We start from the raw sequence: 13,978 nt of genomic DNA, 5'->3' as shown, positions 1-13,978 counted from the left end.
GCAATGTCGTGGTCCGGCTTCAAGAAGAATGTAAGACTGGTGGTGGTAATGGAGATCGCGTGGACAATACTGACAGCGTCAAGGTTGGCCGTGCTACGACGCAGGTCATGATGAAGACTGGTCATGTCGAGAAGACATCGGACCGCGAATATGAAGTCGAAGAACGCCGATACCGAACGCTCGAATCTGCCTCGCTCCGATTACAGAAAGAAGCCAAGGGCTATCTCGACAGCCTGCGAGCTATGACTGCCTCTCAGATGCGAATCGCCGAGACAATCGACGCATTCTACGGGGAGAGCGGTGCAAAAGACGGAGTCAGCAGAAGTTACAAGCAAGCCGTTGAGGATCTCGACGCAGAGACCGTCAAGGCGCTTGATGGGCCTTACAGGTGTGTCACCCAAGACCCCGAATTGCAAGGAATGGTTCCCTTCAACAATGAGACGGGCATGTACCAAGAGGACGTGCTCGAGGAGATTGAAGCCGAGCTCAATTGGCAGGCTGGCAACAAGAGGAAATACACAAGGGAAGAAGAGAATGACTTTGACGGAGCGGTTGAGCTCATTCAGTATGTCTACAGGACGACCGTTCTGGAGCCCATCAATCGCTTCTGCGCCTACTTTCCTGATATCAACGAATGTGAGTCTATCCCCACAATGTACCCCCACGACTTGGACTAACATCATGCAGGTATCAAGAAGCGAAACCACAAGATGCTTGACTACGATTCCATGCGCAGCAAAGTCAAGAAGTTGACTGAGAAGCCGGACAAGGATCCCTCCAAGCTCCCGCGCACGGAGAAGGAGACTGAAATGGTAAAGAAGCATTCTCTTCGTCTAAGCAGGATTGATGATCTCGTCGCTACCTCTATGGACGATGATGATCTCCTGTTCCCCTCCCCTCCCAAAGCCCTCAATGGAATCAAGCGGAACCAAAGCGCCCTGGATAAGATCAAAGCCGATGAAGACAATGCATTGAAAAGCGTGGCCCTGACGCGGAAGTCAAGCCTGCTCGACCGCCTTGGTCGTGTTGGCAGTCTGGTGGGCAATGCTTTCGCGAGCGGTCCTGGCTCCGATCTGTCTGCCGAGAAGCCTCTGTTGTCTCCATTGAGTCCAGCTGAAATGGCCTCGCCAACTGCATCCTCGCCAAGTCCAACGGTTCGATCAAAGAAGGCGTCGTGGTCCTCATATCGCGAGCCTTCCGGTGCCAACAAGACATTCACTCTCAAGGAGATCCTCGAAGAAGGTCCTCCAGACTCGCCATCGAAGCGGAAGGCTAGCGCCCGCGTAAAGCCATCGCCAAGACCCAGCTCGCAGTTATTCGGCGCTGGTGCAACGTTCAGCGCGCGCGGCGGCTGTTGCATGATACCCCCTACTTCCCCTTACAGCACATACGACGCCAAATTCGTTAGTATGCGGCCAGACACACCCAAGCGTAGTGCCAGCGTGCAAACGACTGCGCTGGGCAACAAGACTCCAGGCAGCTTGTCTCCTCGCTTCACCTTCACCGGCCAGCGCAGCTCAGACATACCCTCCATCAGAAGCAGCTTGTCTTGCAGCAAGCGAAGTCGCGACACTTCAACTCCATCACGGACTGCTGGCCGCACTGCGCTCTTTCACCCTTCGGAACTGGAAGAGATTATGGCACCGCTCAAGCAAGAATATATCGAAGCAAAGACTGACGAATTGAAACAGGCAAAAGCTGCGTACGATCAACTCAACACTCAGTTGACCGACGAGCTGCCACAGCTGATCGACTTGCGGTAAGAAAAGTTCATATCTTGTTTGCAGGAACGTGCTGACTGTGCATAGCGTACCATACCTCGATCCCACATTCGAAGCGCTCGTCAAGATTCAATTGCGATTTTGTGCAGAGGCCTACAGCCGGATGGCACAAGTGCAACAGTATGTTTTTCCACTAAAATGCAGTGCAAGATCAGAACTTACATGTAACAGGTACCTGGCTGCCGAGACGAGAGACCAATACGCCAGTGGCGATCTCGACGCAAGAGTGGAAGATGTCCTAGGACAGATCAGGGAGTTGAGCATTGCGGGAACTGTATAGACGTTGGCGTGGGGCGTGAGCATGGGACTTGAGCATGGGACCAAGCGTTACAGAGTAATGAGTTCATGGAGTGAGAGGAATGAAGTAGGCGAAACCGCAGAGCGTGCGGATAAGCACCAAACGAACGAAAACATCAGATTCGCACCTCCTCCCTCGAAACTGAGCTTGCATGTGACTCGCAATTCTCGCTGCGCTGTCATATGCAGTCACGAGCTCGTGTGAGTTGCCTCTATCCGCTATCTAGCTTAACAAACTCTTCACGAAGCTGTCGCTGCTCTTCATTCATCTAAAAAACAACACACCAGTGGACAGATTCCAGGCAACCTCAATCTACCCTCCTCGGTCAGGTCGAGGTGGTACGTATCGAACCGCTATCTCTCTGCCTTTTCGTAAGAGACAGCGCTGCTATATGCACTCCAAGGTGCTTGGAAGGCTTAAGAATAACGGGGATAGGGTACGATATGGACGACTCAGAACAATCTGCCGCTGCGAAGGTCTTCGGTCTGCCCGAGCTTCTTGAGCACATTCTAGAGGAGATCATCGACGAGCAGAGAAATTCGAAGGTCGCGGAGGGGCTACAGCCTCTCATGTGTCTCGCCGCTGTCCAGCGCGTCAACACGACATTCCACGACACCATCATGTCCTCGAAGAAGCTTCAGCGACTCATGGTGACACCCTTGGAGGACAAGACGACGGAAACGAGTGATCAAGTCTGCCTCCTGAACGGCATGCTGCAGCTCCACCTACACGGATGCGAACCACAATTTGACGGCGATTTCGCGCTTTACGTTCACGAGATCAACCCCGAGACATGTGACATGCTGAAGTCGGACAAATTCAAAGAAGGTTCTTGGCGGAACGCACGCATTCAGGCAGATCCGTTGGCGACAGTTGACGTAGGTATCATCCCTGACGACGCATTCGGCACCGGAAATTGGGATCTCGTACACCTCACCTGGAGTCTGAAAGGAGATGCTACGCTGGGAGAGCTCGTCGATGTCTATTTGGAGATGATCGAGTTCGAACAGGAGCATGAGCTGGTCTGGAGGGATAGAGAATTTCACTGGGTTGAGAAGTGAGCATGGTGAACGGAGGAAGTATGAGCTCGGGGGCGGAGAAGGTTTGCACGCGGGTCAAGACTGGCTTGGACAAAGGGAGGTAGAGCCGGCCTTGAACGGGGGAACTGGATTATGTGGCAAAATGATATCATTCACCCAAACGCCAAGCGTCTCTTGCCTAATCCGACTAGATCAAGATCACTCCACCGGTTCTGACCTTCTACCATGCATTCGCGTTCATCTGTTCCCAACTACAACTCAGCAATTCGACAATCATGCCCCAAGGATCTCGGAGATAGAGCAACTTCTCGCCGTTCCTTTCCTCAATAGTCTCTCCGATCTGTGTGGCTCCATCGTCACAACACTCCTTACATACTCGATCCGGGTCCGGCACTGTGATGGCAAGGTGGAACATGCCGCCGCGCTGGTATTGCTCCTCGAGGCTCCACTCGTTCATGTCTACGGCTTTCGTGGGAGGGTCAATAAATTCGAAGATCTCAAAGCCTACGCCGTTGCCGGTGGTCAGATAGGCGACCTTGGCCTTGCGGAGGGTAGAACCGTAGATTTTACCGCCTTTGCACATGGGTGAGCCGCAATTCATTCAGTGTTAGTGTACTGCGAATCATCCAATTACCTGGACCCATTTCGTGACTCGAGCTCGTCAGGCGACGGAAGCCGAGATGCTTGCCATACCACTCCACTACCTCTTCGAGAGTTCCGGGTGGCACTGAGACGCCAATGTGATTCGTATTGAAGTTCTGATTGTTGTATGGGTGCTTTGAAGGAGTCTGCATGATGTATTTGCAATAGGCTAACCTTGGGACATGTTGGAGGCATTGTGGAGGCAGGTTGGAGGTCCGCAGGAGGTGACGATGGCTTGTGTAGACCAAAGGGCGTACGTATCGAAGGGATGATGGCATTCATGCGGGTCCGAGATACGGCAGCCTTGGCAATTCGAGCCCTAAGAATCCTTATCCCCATTACTTCTAAGCTATCTAAGCAGCTTGGAGTGCAACTAGCAGCGCAGTCGCTTGTAACAAGCCGGGGAGATGGCAGTCCAACACGTGTAGCGGTACATCGACGCTATAACAGTTACCGCATTAGGTTGTAGCCTCTCTTTGTGGCATCCCGAAGATCAACGGACTTCGACCTCACCTCGTGTTTGTGATCTTCAACTCGATCTCCGTAAGTGTAGTATACAATTAATCCGCTGGATTGATGATTGTAGGCTTGATTAATCCACCAATCTTCCTCCTATGTTATTCAAGGCTCTTGCATTTAGCGCCGGAAGCTAGATCACTTTCCATATTGATGATCAGCTTTACAGCCAATCAATTTCCGGTTGCAAAGCCTAACGTAGACCCATCACGTAATTATGGGAGGCCTAAAGATTCCTAGGGCTCAGATTGCCAAGGCTGCCAAATCTCGGACCCGCATGAATGCCATCATCCCCAGAATATCGATACAGTCGATGGAAGCGAGAACATGTAGCGCATCTTAGAATGAGAGTACCTTCTAAAGAATTAACGTACCGGAGTGAGAGCCGCACGCAATCCGATTTGAGGAGAGGCGAACGGGCTCTTAGAAACTCCCATAAGGAGGACGCGATATCCGTATGAAACAAGTGCTTCACCGACGTCCCTCTACACCATCATCATATCTCTCATACTAGCTGAAGATCGAATAAGACGCTAGGTCAGCGTCTGGCGATCTTCGACTTTCCGCAAAGAGAGGCTATAACCAAAAGTGGTGTTCCGTAGCCTCGTTGGTGTGCAATACAACAGTGTCAAGGATCATACCTGTTGCAAAGATCGGGTTAAAGATCGAGCGAGAGGAGCTCGAGACCCAAGTATATATATTGCCAGCTTATTTGCCTCAACCATCTAACAGACATCTACCAAACTCAGTCTTCGCTCCACAATGATATCCATTGCCCAGCTCGCACTTGCCCTGGCTGCGCCGGCTGCCATCAACGGTCTCGTCTTCAAAGCCGTCTCCCACTGCTCCAACTCGCTTAACCCAGTGGGAGGGGGGTCCGCGCCGACATTCTGCGATCCCCCATTCCTCGTTGGTTTCGCAGACGACGGGACCCAGCTCTCCTTTAATGGAGGGAAAATGAAGGTTGGATTGACACCGAGCGCTGGTGAGTAGAAGTATCGATCGATTACTTTACGGCCGTTCTAGTCGAGGCTGACGAAAAGAACAATAGGTGGATGCTACTCGACCAACGGAGATTATAACGGGGCGGCATTCGGGGTCGATAGCTCGGATGGCCACTACGGCGGAGGTCTGATCAATTTTGAATCTTGCTCTTTTGGCAAAGGAGTATCAACGGACGGGTGTAAGGCGAATGTCAACGGAAAAGTCGGCCCCAAGTCGACGAAGACGAATTGCAATGACTGCTCAGGCGACGGATTCTTCACTTACTGCGAGTGCTGCGCTGTCACTTACTGATCGCAGTAACCGGGAATGCAGTTGTTCTGCACTTTTATGGCGTATTGTTCATCTCACTGTTACCAAACAGTATATCGAAACATGTAACGAGCGTATATTCATTAAAAGTTGAACGACATCTCAGCTTCACAAACAACAAGGCCTCCCAAAGATAAACCTCTTTCCTAAAGCTATTCCTATCACTCCCAAACCCTCTAAGCAGCTTGGAGCGCAATTAGCAGTACATTCACTTACAAAAGGCGGAGAGACAACAATTCGATACGTTCCACATTGACCGGACCAACGATGGCACAGGCGATGTATGGAACGGCGATTGAGAGACGTTTCTTGTCTTTCATTCGAATTTCCAGTACTCATCCGCTCGTCTGGGCCTCCTGACTCAGTCTGGGTGATGCGGTAGAGAGCAGTAAATGACGAGAGCAGGAGCAAGGGAGGCACACTTGGAGCAGTAATGTGGAGGGTCTCCAGGCCCCAGGCCGTCAAGGCAGGCTCCTGCGTCGACGCTACACTCTGCAATAAAAGAGTTACTATCACCGCAGTCGCAGTACCTGTCGTTGTAAGCCTTAAGACCACTATTATGTTGCCTAGTACTCCGCATGGCGCACTTACGTTCCCGAAGAGAAATCGCAGCTGCAGACGGCCTGGCGATCGAACAAGGACGAGACCGATACACCGCTCTGGTAAAGTGGTTTGCTTGGACTACCAACGACAGTGACCACGAGTAGAGGCAGCAAAGTCATATGCATTTTGACAACCGCACGAGGATGAACAAAGCTGGTGATGAGGTAGTTGGAAGTGCAATCCCGACCCAACAGCTAAGAACGTAGCGACTTGCTGGTATTTAAGGTAAAAACTCGCTGGTCTTCTGTTGTGCCGGGCAGTGCGAGCGTCGACTGGCATCAACCTTTCTGACACTGCATCTACCGAGCGTCAGTGCTGAACGTGCGGCCATAACCGTGCGAGTACAGCTCGTTGCTCAAGGAGCTACTTGGCACACCCTCACACCTGCGAAATTCAAGGACCGTTCAATCCTGAACAGGTAAGATGCGGTCGTGTCGGATAACCATCACCAGCTACAGATTGCACTTTTGTGAGCGAAGCGAGGCTGCAGCCTCGAGACTTTTCTGCCCGTTCCTGCCCAAGTGGGCGTTGTTCTCCACTCCACTAACCCTAAGCACCTCGCTGACACCTGCCAATGCACTCGCACTGTCGCAGCGGGGCTTTCAGTTGATGGAAGATGCCCCAGGTCGGATCGTCCGATGCCCAGAAACTGGCGGTACCCGGCTGGAAAGGCTGGTAGTCGCAAGGAGACATGCAAGCTTCGTCATTGCCCCACTTCCGTTCGTAACGTCACCCTCTCGAGCATACATACATATTCCGTGCCACGTCCGCACATACAGCATTCATGCGCCATTACCTGATCTGCAGCGCACCATGGACGAGGCCGCAATCCAGCGCAAGCGAAGATATTTTGCCGTGTGCTGTACTGTGCCGGTATCAGATGAGGTAAGTCTGAGCAAGATCAATTCGAGTCCGGCGTGCTTAATTGTCCCACCAGGTTCTTAGCAACTTCTTAGATCGGGCCTACAACGAGGAGGGGGGCGGCGACCCTCTTCTCGTCATCGTCGAGCATCTGGACTTGAAGTACGAGGACCCCACTGAGCCTCCCTGTCATGTCTCCTCCTTCCCTTTCGAGCAAAAGACTCCCGCACAATGTCGCGATCTCCTCCGACAGCACGTTCAGGAACAGGATTCGGACATCGAGCCAGATCTGTTTGTCATGATCGATCAGAGGACGCTTGAGGACTCCACTGTCCTGGTGCTGGACGGCGACTCTGACGGAGACTCTCAGCTGCGTTCACTTCGCGTGTACATGCAATTCGCGACCCTGTTCCTCGCAAGCGCTGACGTGGGCAACACTACGGTGGAGGAGTCTAATGAAGACGTTTGTGATTGTGGCAATGGAGTCTGGCCCCGCCCATTGCAGTGACCGAAAACCAGCTAGCCAGAGTGTACTCTACCGATACATAGTACATGAGAAGAGTTCATAATCGGCTGCAGTGTAACCTTGGTTCAACGGAATGATCTACCTTAACTCACAGATGCAATACAACACAGAATAAGCTCCTGCATCTGCATGGCGCATGGTCGTAGAGTTGAATAGTTCGATGGCAAGCTGCCATGCGGTTGAGCGGCGACAGGTCACGAATGTGATATCGAAGCTGGCAGTACTGTCAGGTGGTGGCAGAGGAGCTCTGGTCCTTCTCTTTCCCCCTAGGTCTGCTGTGCCAGCAACACCCAGCACAGGGAATATATCAGGGGCAGCCGCGAGAGCTCCTGCCCAACCTCGACTTCAAGATCGCTAAACATCTCTCCTTAGCTAAGCAAGCTTCTGAAACATGTTGTCTATATTCTTGCTCCTCACAACACTTCTTACTGCGTCTACCTTGACTGTAGCTCAATATGTGCTCCGCATTAATTGTGGGAGAAATTGCGTCAATGTCAGTGTGATCGATAGGTAAGGACTCCGACTCGTTGTGGCAGCGTACGACAGGGTACCAATTGATTGCCATAAACAGTACAGCAAAGCTGGCCGCGCCCATGAAACACATGGTGCAGCCCCCCATCAAAGGCCATGATACCCTGGAATGTCCGTCATTTTCGTTTCTCATTCAACATCCGACTGGACGGAGGCCTCTGTTCGACCTAGGTACTCGGAAGGATTGGAGAAAATTTCCACCCTCCGTTCGTGGGCTTCTTGAGCAGTACTCGTTTGGCATCGAGGTCGATAAAAATGTCAACGAGATTCTAGAGGACCACGGAATCGATGTTGCTGGAGGAGCATTCGAAGCCATCATCTGGAGCCACTGGCGCTACGATCACATAGGAGATGTCAGCGCATTTCCCTCTTCTACGGCTTTAGTGGTTGGCCCTGGCTTCGTCGAAACGTTCACGCCTGGATACCCCAGTCGAGCGGATGCTTTTGTCCTGGAATCAGACTACGAGGGCCGTCATTTGCACGAGCTCTCGTTCGATTCTGATTCTCAATTGATTATAGGTGGTTACCGCGCCGAACACTACTTTGGAGATGGTAGCTTCTACTTTCTTGATACTCCTGGACACGCTATTGGGCACGTCTGTGGGCTAGCAAGAGTGGCTCCGGATACCACAGAGGAGAATTCGACATTCGTCTTCATGGGCGGTGACGCCTGTCACCATGGTGGAGAATTCAGACCTTCACAATATCTGCCACTGCCGAAAGCAATTTCCTTCCCCAAATCTCGAGGCATCAGCACTACATGTCTCGGAGAGTTCCTGGTAGAACTACACCGCAGGGACAGCGCGGTGACTCCTTTCTACGAAATGGCGGAGAGCGCGGTACATGATCGTGCCGAGGCCCGGCAGGCAATAAGCAATATGCAAGCATTCGATGCTGATAGCAACGTATCTGTTGTGATCTCACATGACGCGACACTATTTGAAATGGGAATGAACGTCTTTCCAGACACTCTCAATGCTTGGAAGCAGGAAGATTATGCTCGACGTGGAAGATGGATTTTCCTCAGCGACTTTTGTAGTAGCGTTAGGGGTTGACATTATTATGTAAACGAAGCCATAGTAATCACTCCATACAGGGGAGTTGAGCTAGGTGGCCGAACGACATGTCGTTGATTGAGTGCCAAGCCTCTCCTGCCTAATCTGACTTAGCCTAGATTACTAGCAGGCAAGCCAAGGCGACTAACTTGTCACATGTAGATGCTCACCGTTAGCGACGTTGACACCGCAGTTGCTGGTACAGCCATGTCGGGTCCATCGGGTAAGTCGGTTATGTCGGGTAGAGCGTGAAGGGACACCGCCGAAGGCCCGCGACCTAACCACTCTATGTTTGAACCTATGCGGCGCAATTCTGCAGACTAGGTCTAGCATCTGCCAAACTACGTGACTTGAGCTCACCTGGTCAAGCTGCTGGTACACTTTAAAGTTGATGACGGCAGCCTTGCTACGCCATCCGTCCTGAAAGCTCACCCGCACTGCTTGGCGGGATCAGCCCCGACATATGCAGGACCAAAATGAAGAGAAATGGTTTTATGTCGACATCTTTGCAGGCCGAGTACTCAACTTGCCTTGTCATCAGCGCATTCTCAACGATTGGTAGTCATCTACGGGCGAAAGCGAGGATCAGACAACAAATGGCCTACTGATTACTACTCACAAGGCTTTACGGAGGATAGAACCAGAATGAGCACTACGGAGATCCGACATCGCAGACTGAACTCCTTGCAGCGTACACCTTACTATGCATTCCCATTGATCTTGCTATATTAGAGGACGACTCTCCAACCACTATCAAATAGATTTATCTCATGTTCTTATCCGTCTTCTTACCATTCAAAATGGCGACACCACACTCACCAACTGCCGACGATGTGCGCACAATGTTTGCCGCAGCCTTGTCCGACATGTATCGAAAAGAAGTTCCATTGTACGGTGATCTTCTCGTGCTAGTGTCTGATATCAATCGCCAACATTCGATTGAACTTGCCCGCGATTCTCACCATCGGGTAGAAGTTGAGTGCCATGGGGCAATCCGGCTAGGGACAGCCGAGGAGTTGTCTACTATGCGGCGACTGGTTCCAGTCATGGGGACGCAACCTATTGGCTACTACGATCTCACAGTTGCTGGCCTTCCCGTTCACGCTACCTGCTTCCGCCCACTCACAACGGAATGTCTCGAACGCAACCCGTTCCGCATGTCTACTTCACTCGTTCGCCTGAACCTTTTGGGCGATGATGATGTCCTCGCGAAGGCGCAAGAGATCCTGGCTCGGCGAGAGATGTTCACCCCTCGATGTCTTGAGACAATAAAAGCATTCCAATCTAGACCTATTTTGAGCCAACTTGAAGCCGAGGACTCTGTCCAGGAAGCACTACAGACGATCAAATGGCATCCGACTTCGACCGTCGACCTGGCCACCTATCAGGCTCTGCACAAAGCGCATCCACTGTTCGCAGATGTAGTATGCTTTCGTGGTCCCCATGTCAACCATCTGACACCCCGAGTCCTGGACATAGAAGCAGCTTACTCAGAGATGGACCGACGAGGGATGCAGATCAAGCAGGACATTGAAGGCCTCCCGCCCGGAAGAATCCTATGTTGCTGCGTCAGACAAGCTTTCTTGCGCTATAGGAGCGAGTCTCCTTTTCCAACTCTCAGGGGCACGACCGGAAGCATCGTGCACGCTTCGGTGAGATCGAGCAGCGTGGCATGGCATTGACGCCTGAGGGGCGATTCCTGTGTGACCATATTCCCGGCAGAGTATAAAGAGGCATAGGAACATTCGATCAGTCTCCCGACGATCTCGAAACTCTTCGCCGAGAAGGGCTGGTACACGATTCGTATTATCCTGCGACAGACACCCCTTCGATCAGCAATACCAGGGACATCAACCACTGTCAGCAGCGTGGCCATCAGCAGTTCGAGAGAGTCATCGTTCTCTTGATCCTTTATTTTCTGACAAACAAAGGACAGAAAGCAAACTTACCGTCGATCCACGCCCCTTCCTGCAATTCTGGCAAAACGTGTACCTATCTACTCGAGACCACCACTCATGATCGCATGGCGAGTATTGCTGGAGAAATGCGGACCGGGACGGAAATCCTGAAGGAATAATACCACTTAGGGTAGGACTCCACCCACGGATGTAACGGGTGACTATGTGCATCCATCCTTGTAGTTTTTTTAACAGCCAGAGCGTCAGACCTTATGTATTGGGAGGGTTCCCAAACTGACGCGGACATTATGTGATAGACATTAGGAGAGCCGGCTCCTGTTGATGCCTGGCGAAGCGATGTCGTTTCAGTACGTCTAGGAGCAAGAACCTCTATCAGCATAGTGTGGCAACGTCCTCTTCGGTCGATGTCAGTGTTCGATGAAGTGACGAAATCTGTCCATAGCTTTGGAACATAAGACCCTTGTACCATTCGTGGTGGGAACTTTGACGGCGATGCGGTAAGGAGTTTTGCAAGATTTGTCATTGTAGGGCAGCTACATCGATGTGAGTAAGAAGGGAGCAACTGACAGTAAGCATGAGCCTGCAAGACGCCTCAACGCAAGTTATTCCAAAAGGCAAGACTTTTAGAAAGTTATCGGAGTCAGTCCGATATTCCTCCAGGTGCCATGGGACGTGTGCGTGGGATCGCACTAAGAGTTTTAGTCAGCACGTAACTTCATGCGCTTTGACATAAGATCGACCGATGCGGTGTTTTTTTGCAGCCCGATAGAACATGAAACTTTGGCGGTCCCCTTTGTCATAGACTCAAGATTCAACTATTCAGCCCTCACTGTCCGTTCCGACACTGAGCCCTAAGCCGTAAAAACACCAGTGGATACTTACTCCATTATAGCTCATAGACTACTATCCTCTGATCCAGAAGTATCAAATTGGCGCTGACTATCCGCAGTATAGGTTGAACTCACAGATGTTGTCAGTTTTGCTTCGTAGCACCGTACCCAGCTTGAGAGCTGGGCTGAATCTACTCGAAGTATGCGATCTACTGAACGTAGGAGGGGAAAGGCCCAAAGGAAAAAGAAAGGCCCGCTGTGCTGCTTGTCAATTGAACTTAGTTGCGAAGGACAGTATATTTCCTTCAAGAAGGAGCTACCATGTTTACGACTTAGTACTAGAGTGGGAAGGCTACGATTGATCAGCTTTTAGGATGACGCCAAAACTAACGATTCTTAGGATCCATATTCTGCGCTTGTTGTTAACGGCTAACAGTAGTACGCGGACGGGATCCGAGAAGATTTGTGCTCTATGTCGTTTACATGACGACGATGTGTCCACTTAGCTGAACAGGAGAATTCGGCAAGGCTGTTAGTGCTTCGACTTGGATATAAGAGACGTCGTCAACACCAGCTTCGCGTTACTCATTCCCGCAAGTCGCTCAACGACAACAGCAACAACCCACCGTCGAAATAACTCTAATACCTGCAATGTCTACTTCGACGTTCACTACTGCAGTACTGGGCCTCCTGGCCGCCTTTCCAGCGTCTTATGGCGTTACAGTGCCGGGCCTCCCAGGCTACTGCGACCCTGTACGTATCAACATTAGAATCAGTTCGTTGACTACTAGACGCTAAATTCAGACGTCTGTGATATAGGGCTCACCTGCCGATGCCAATAACTTGCAGTGGTACGATTATGCAGCTTTTCCTCTTTGCGGCTCACGCATCACTCATACTAACCCCTACAAACAGGTACGATGTGACATCCGATTGCAGTAATGCAGGTATTCCAGGATATTGCTGCGTCACATTTGTCGGCAATAGCCAGTGCGAGCCCGATTTCAGCAGCGAGACCACGTCGACCGTTAGCGATCTTCTCAATGCTATCAATCAGCAGCTCGGCAAGAGCGGTCAATTCGATAGCTCCAAAGTCGGGCACTGGTTCGCAACGTACAGTTTGTTTGCAGACAAGCCCGAGTCGGCGCCAGCTATCGAGCAAATCTGGGATCACGCTATTGATGAATTCATCGCCAATGCTACACAGAAGACCAATCTTGGACCCGTGAGCAGTGTCTGGCTCTATGCTGGCGGCTCCCAAGGTGAGTCTTGTGCATAACGAACTTACTCCATAACGCTGATTTAATCTTTGTAGGACCAACTCGGATCGAGGTTGATTACAACTGTTGAAGCGCAGTAGCAGGTGGAATGTAGATTTCGTGTGTAGCAAATGAGACGCTCTGTAGTATCTGCGTCGGGCAAATGTGACTTAGGTCGAGGTGAGCGGAGAGGAAGGGAAAGGAGGTTACATTCAACTGTAACTGTGGGTCTTGAGTTTGGAGTTACTTTAGGCATAGATATAATAAACGCGTTCTCTAAGGCGTATCAAAGAGTTTCAAGCATCAAAAGTGACACTCAGTCAGTTGACAGATACTCTAGTAGATTGGTTAAGCTATCCTGGACCTAGAATGTAAAACGTTTCAGAGAGAGGGCTGCAGAGACTCTGATTTCGAGCTTGCCGTCTGGAGCGACCAGATCCAAAAGACGTTGCAAGAATGCCATGAATCAATAGGGAAAGAAGCGGGCTTGTCAGAATCCAACTGCCTCCGACGAGGCAAGTGATGGGGAAGAGCTCACGTCTCTTTCCAAAATCTTGTCGAAGCATCCAGACCAGAGAGATCATTCGCTCTAGTCTGGCGGTGCGGCAGGCAAGTACGCTACTGTAACGGCACTGCCTCCGCTATTGCCAATGTTATCTCTGGACGATCCAGTGTATATTTCAGACTCTGACATCAACAGCAGACATGGTGACTGCAAACGTCGTTGCAGCTAAGTGAGGTCTTCTTGCTTGCTGGAGTGTGGCCAAGAAAGATCCTAACTACAGCATGGACTGCCAATCGCA

At 51.1% G+C, this 13,978-nt stretch overlaps 8 protein-coding genes across 8 annotated transcripts; 7 read left to right on the top strand and 1 right to left on the bottom strand.

Moving 5' to 3' along the window:
- Window positions 1–3: 3 nt before the first annotated feature.
- Window positions 4–2,061, top strand: M409DRAFT_68385 (uncharacterized protein; the record flags this gene model as incomplete). The annotated part of the gene is made up of 7 exons (XM_033817817.1): window positions 4–30; window positions 84–388; window positions 578–636; window positions 688–812; window positions 1,692–1,759; window positions 1,809–1,901; window positions 1,953–2,061. The coding sequence occupies 7 exons, from the start codon at window positions 4–6 to the stop codon at window positions 2,059–2,061; spliced, it is 786 nt and encodes a 261-aa protein (XP_033664314.1).
- A 461-nt stretch (window positions 2,062–2,522) lies between these two features.
- On the top strand, window positions 2,523–3,140 carry M409DRAFT_26038 (uncharacterized protein; the record flags this gene model as incomplete). The annotated part of the gene is made up of 1 exon (XM_033807933.1): window positions 2,523–3,140. The coding sequence occupies one exon, from the start codon at window positions 2,523–2,525 to the stop codon at window positions 3,138–3,140; it is 618 nt and encodes a 205-aa protein (XP_033664313.1).
- A 199-nt stretch (window positions 3,141–3,339) lies between these two features.
- Window positions 3,340–3,913, bottom strand: M409DRAFT_26037 (uncharacterized protein; the record flags this gene model as incomplete). The annotated part of the gene is made up of 2 exons (XM_033807932.1): window positions 3,340–3,692; window positions 3,754–3,913. 2 exons carry the CDS (start codon window positions 3,911–3,913, stop codon window positions 3,340–3,342), a joined length of 513 nt encoding a protein of 170 aa, XP_033664312.1.
- A 1,126-nt stretch (window positions 3,914–5,039) lies between these two features.
- On the top strand, window positions 5,040–5,573 carry M409DRAFT_26036 (uncharacterized protein; the record flags this gene model as incomplete). Its single annotated transcript, XM_033807931.1, has 2 exons — window positions 5,040–5,262; window positions 5,329–5,573. The coding sequence occupies 2 exons, from the start codon at window positions 5,040–5,042 to the stop codon at window positions 5,571–5,573; spliced, it is 468 nt and encodes a 155-aa protein (XP_033664311.1).
- A 451-nt stretch (window positions 5,574–6,024) lies between these two features.
- M409DRAFT_57330 (uncharacterized protein) lies at window positions 6,025–7,563 on the top strand (the record flags this gene model as incomplete). The annotated part of the gene is made up of 6 exons (XM_033813598.1): window positions 6,025–6,129; window positions 6,162–6,253; window positions 6,363–6,419; window positions 6,508–6,612; window positions 6,674–7,079; window positions 7,132–7,563. 6 exons carry the CDS (start codon window positions 6,025–6,027, stop codon window positions 7,561–7,563), a joined length of 1,197 nt encoding a protein of 398 aa, XP_033664310.1.
- A 409-nt stretch (window positions 7,564–7,972) lies between these two features.
- M409DRAFT_68384 (uncharacterized protein) lies at window positions 7,973–9,329 on the top strand (the record flags this gene model as incomplete). Its single annotated transcript, XM_033817816.1, has 3 exons — window positions 7,973–8,091; window positions 8,153–9,155; window positions 9,282–9,329. The coding sequence occupies 3 exons, from the start codon at window positions 7,973–7,975 to the stop codon at window positions 9,327–9,329; spliced, it is 1,170 nt and encodes a 389-aa protein (XP_033664309.1).
- A 638-nt stretch (window positions 9,330–9,967) lies between these two features.
- M409DRAFT_57328 (uncharacterized protein) lies at window positions 9,968–11,074 on the top strand (the record flags this gene model as incomplete). Its single annotated transcript, XM_033813597.1, has 2 exons — window positions 9,968–10,819; window positions 10,907–11,074. The coding sequence occupies 2 exons, from the start codon at window positions 9,968–9,970 to the stop codon at window positions 11,072–11,074; spliced, it is 1,020 nt and encodes a 339-aa protein (XP_033664308.1).
- Window positions 11,075–12,567: 1,493 nt separating this feature from the next.
- On the top strand, window positions 12,568–13,266 carry M409DRAFT_57327 (uncharacterized protein; the record flags this gene model as incomplete). The annotated part of the gene is made up of 4 exons (XM_033813596.1): window positions 12,568–12,669; window positions 12,736–12,767; window positions 12,832–13,178; window positions 13,232–13,266. 4 exons carry the CDS (start codon window positions 12,568–12,570, stop codon window positions 13,264–13,266), a joined length of 516 nt encoding a protein of 171 aa, XP_033664307.1.
- Window positions 13,267–13,978: the final 712 nt, after the last annotated feature.

This window comes from Zasmidium cellare (genome assembly GCF_010093935.1).
Source record: "Zasmidium cellare ATCC 36951 unplaced genomic scaffold M409scaffold_30, whole genome shotgun sequence".
Classification (NCBI taxonomy): Eukaryota; Fungi; Ascomycota; class Dothideomycetes; order Mycosphaerellales; family Mycosphaerellaceae; genus Zasmidium; species Zasmidium cellare.
This window is presented reverse-complemented; position numbering and strand designations above follow the sequence as displayed.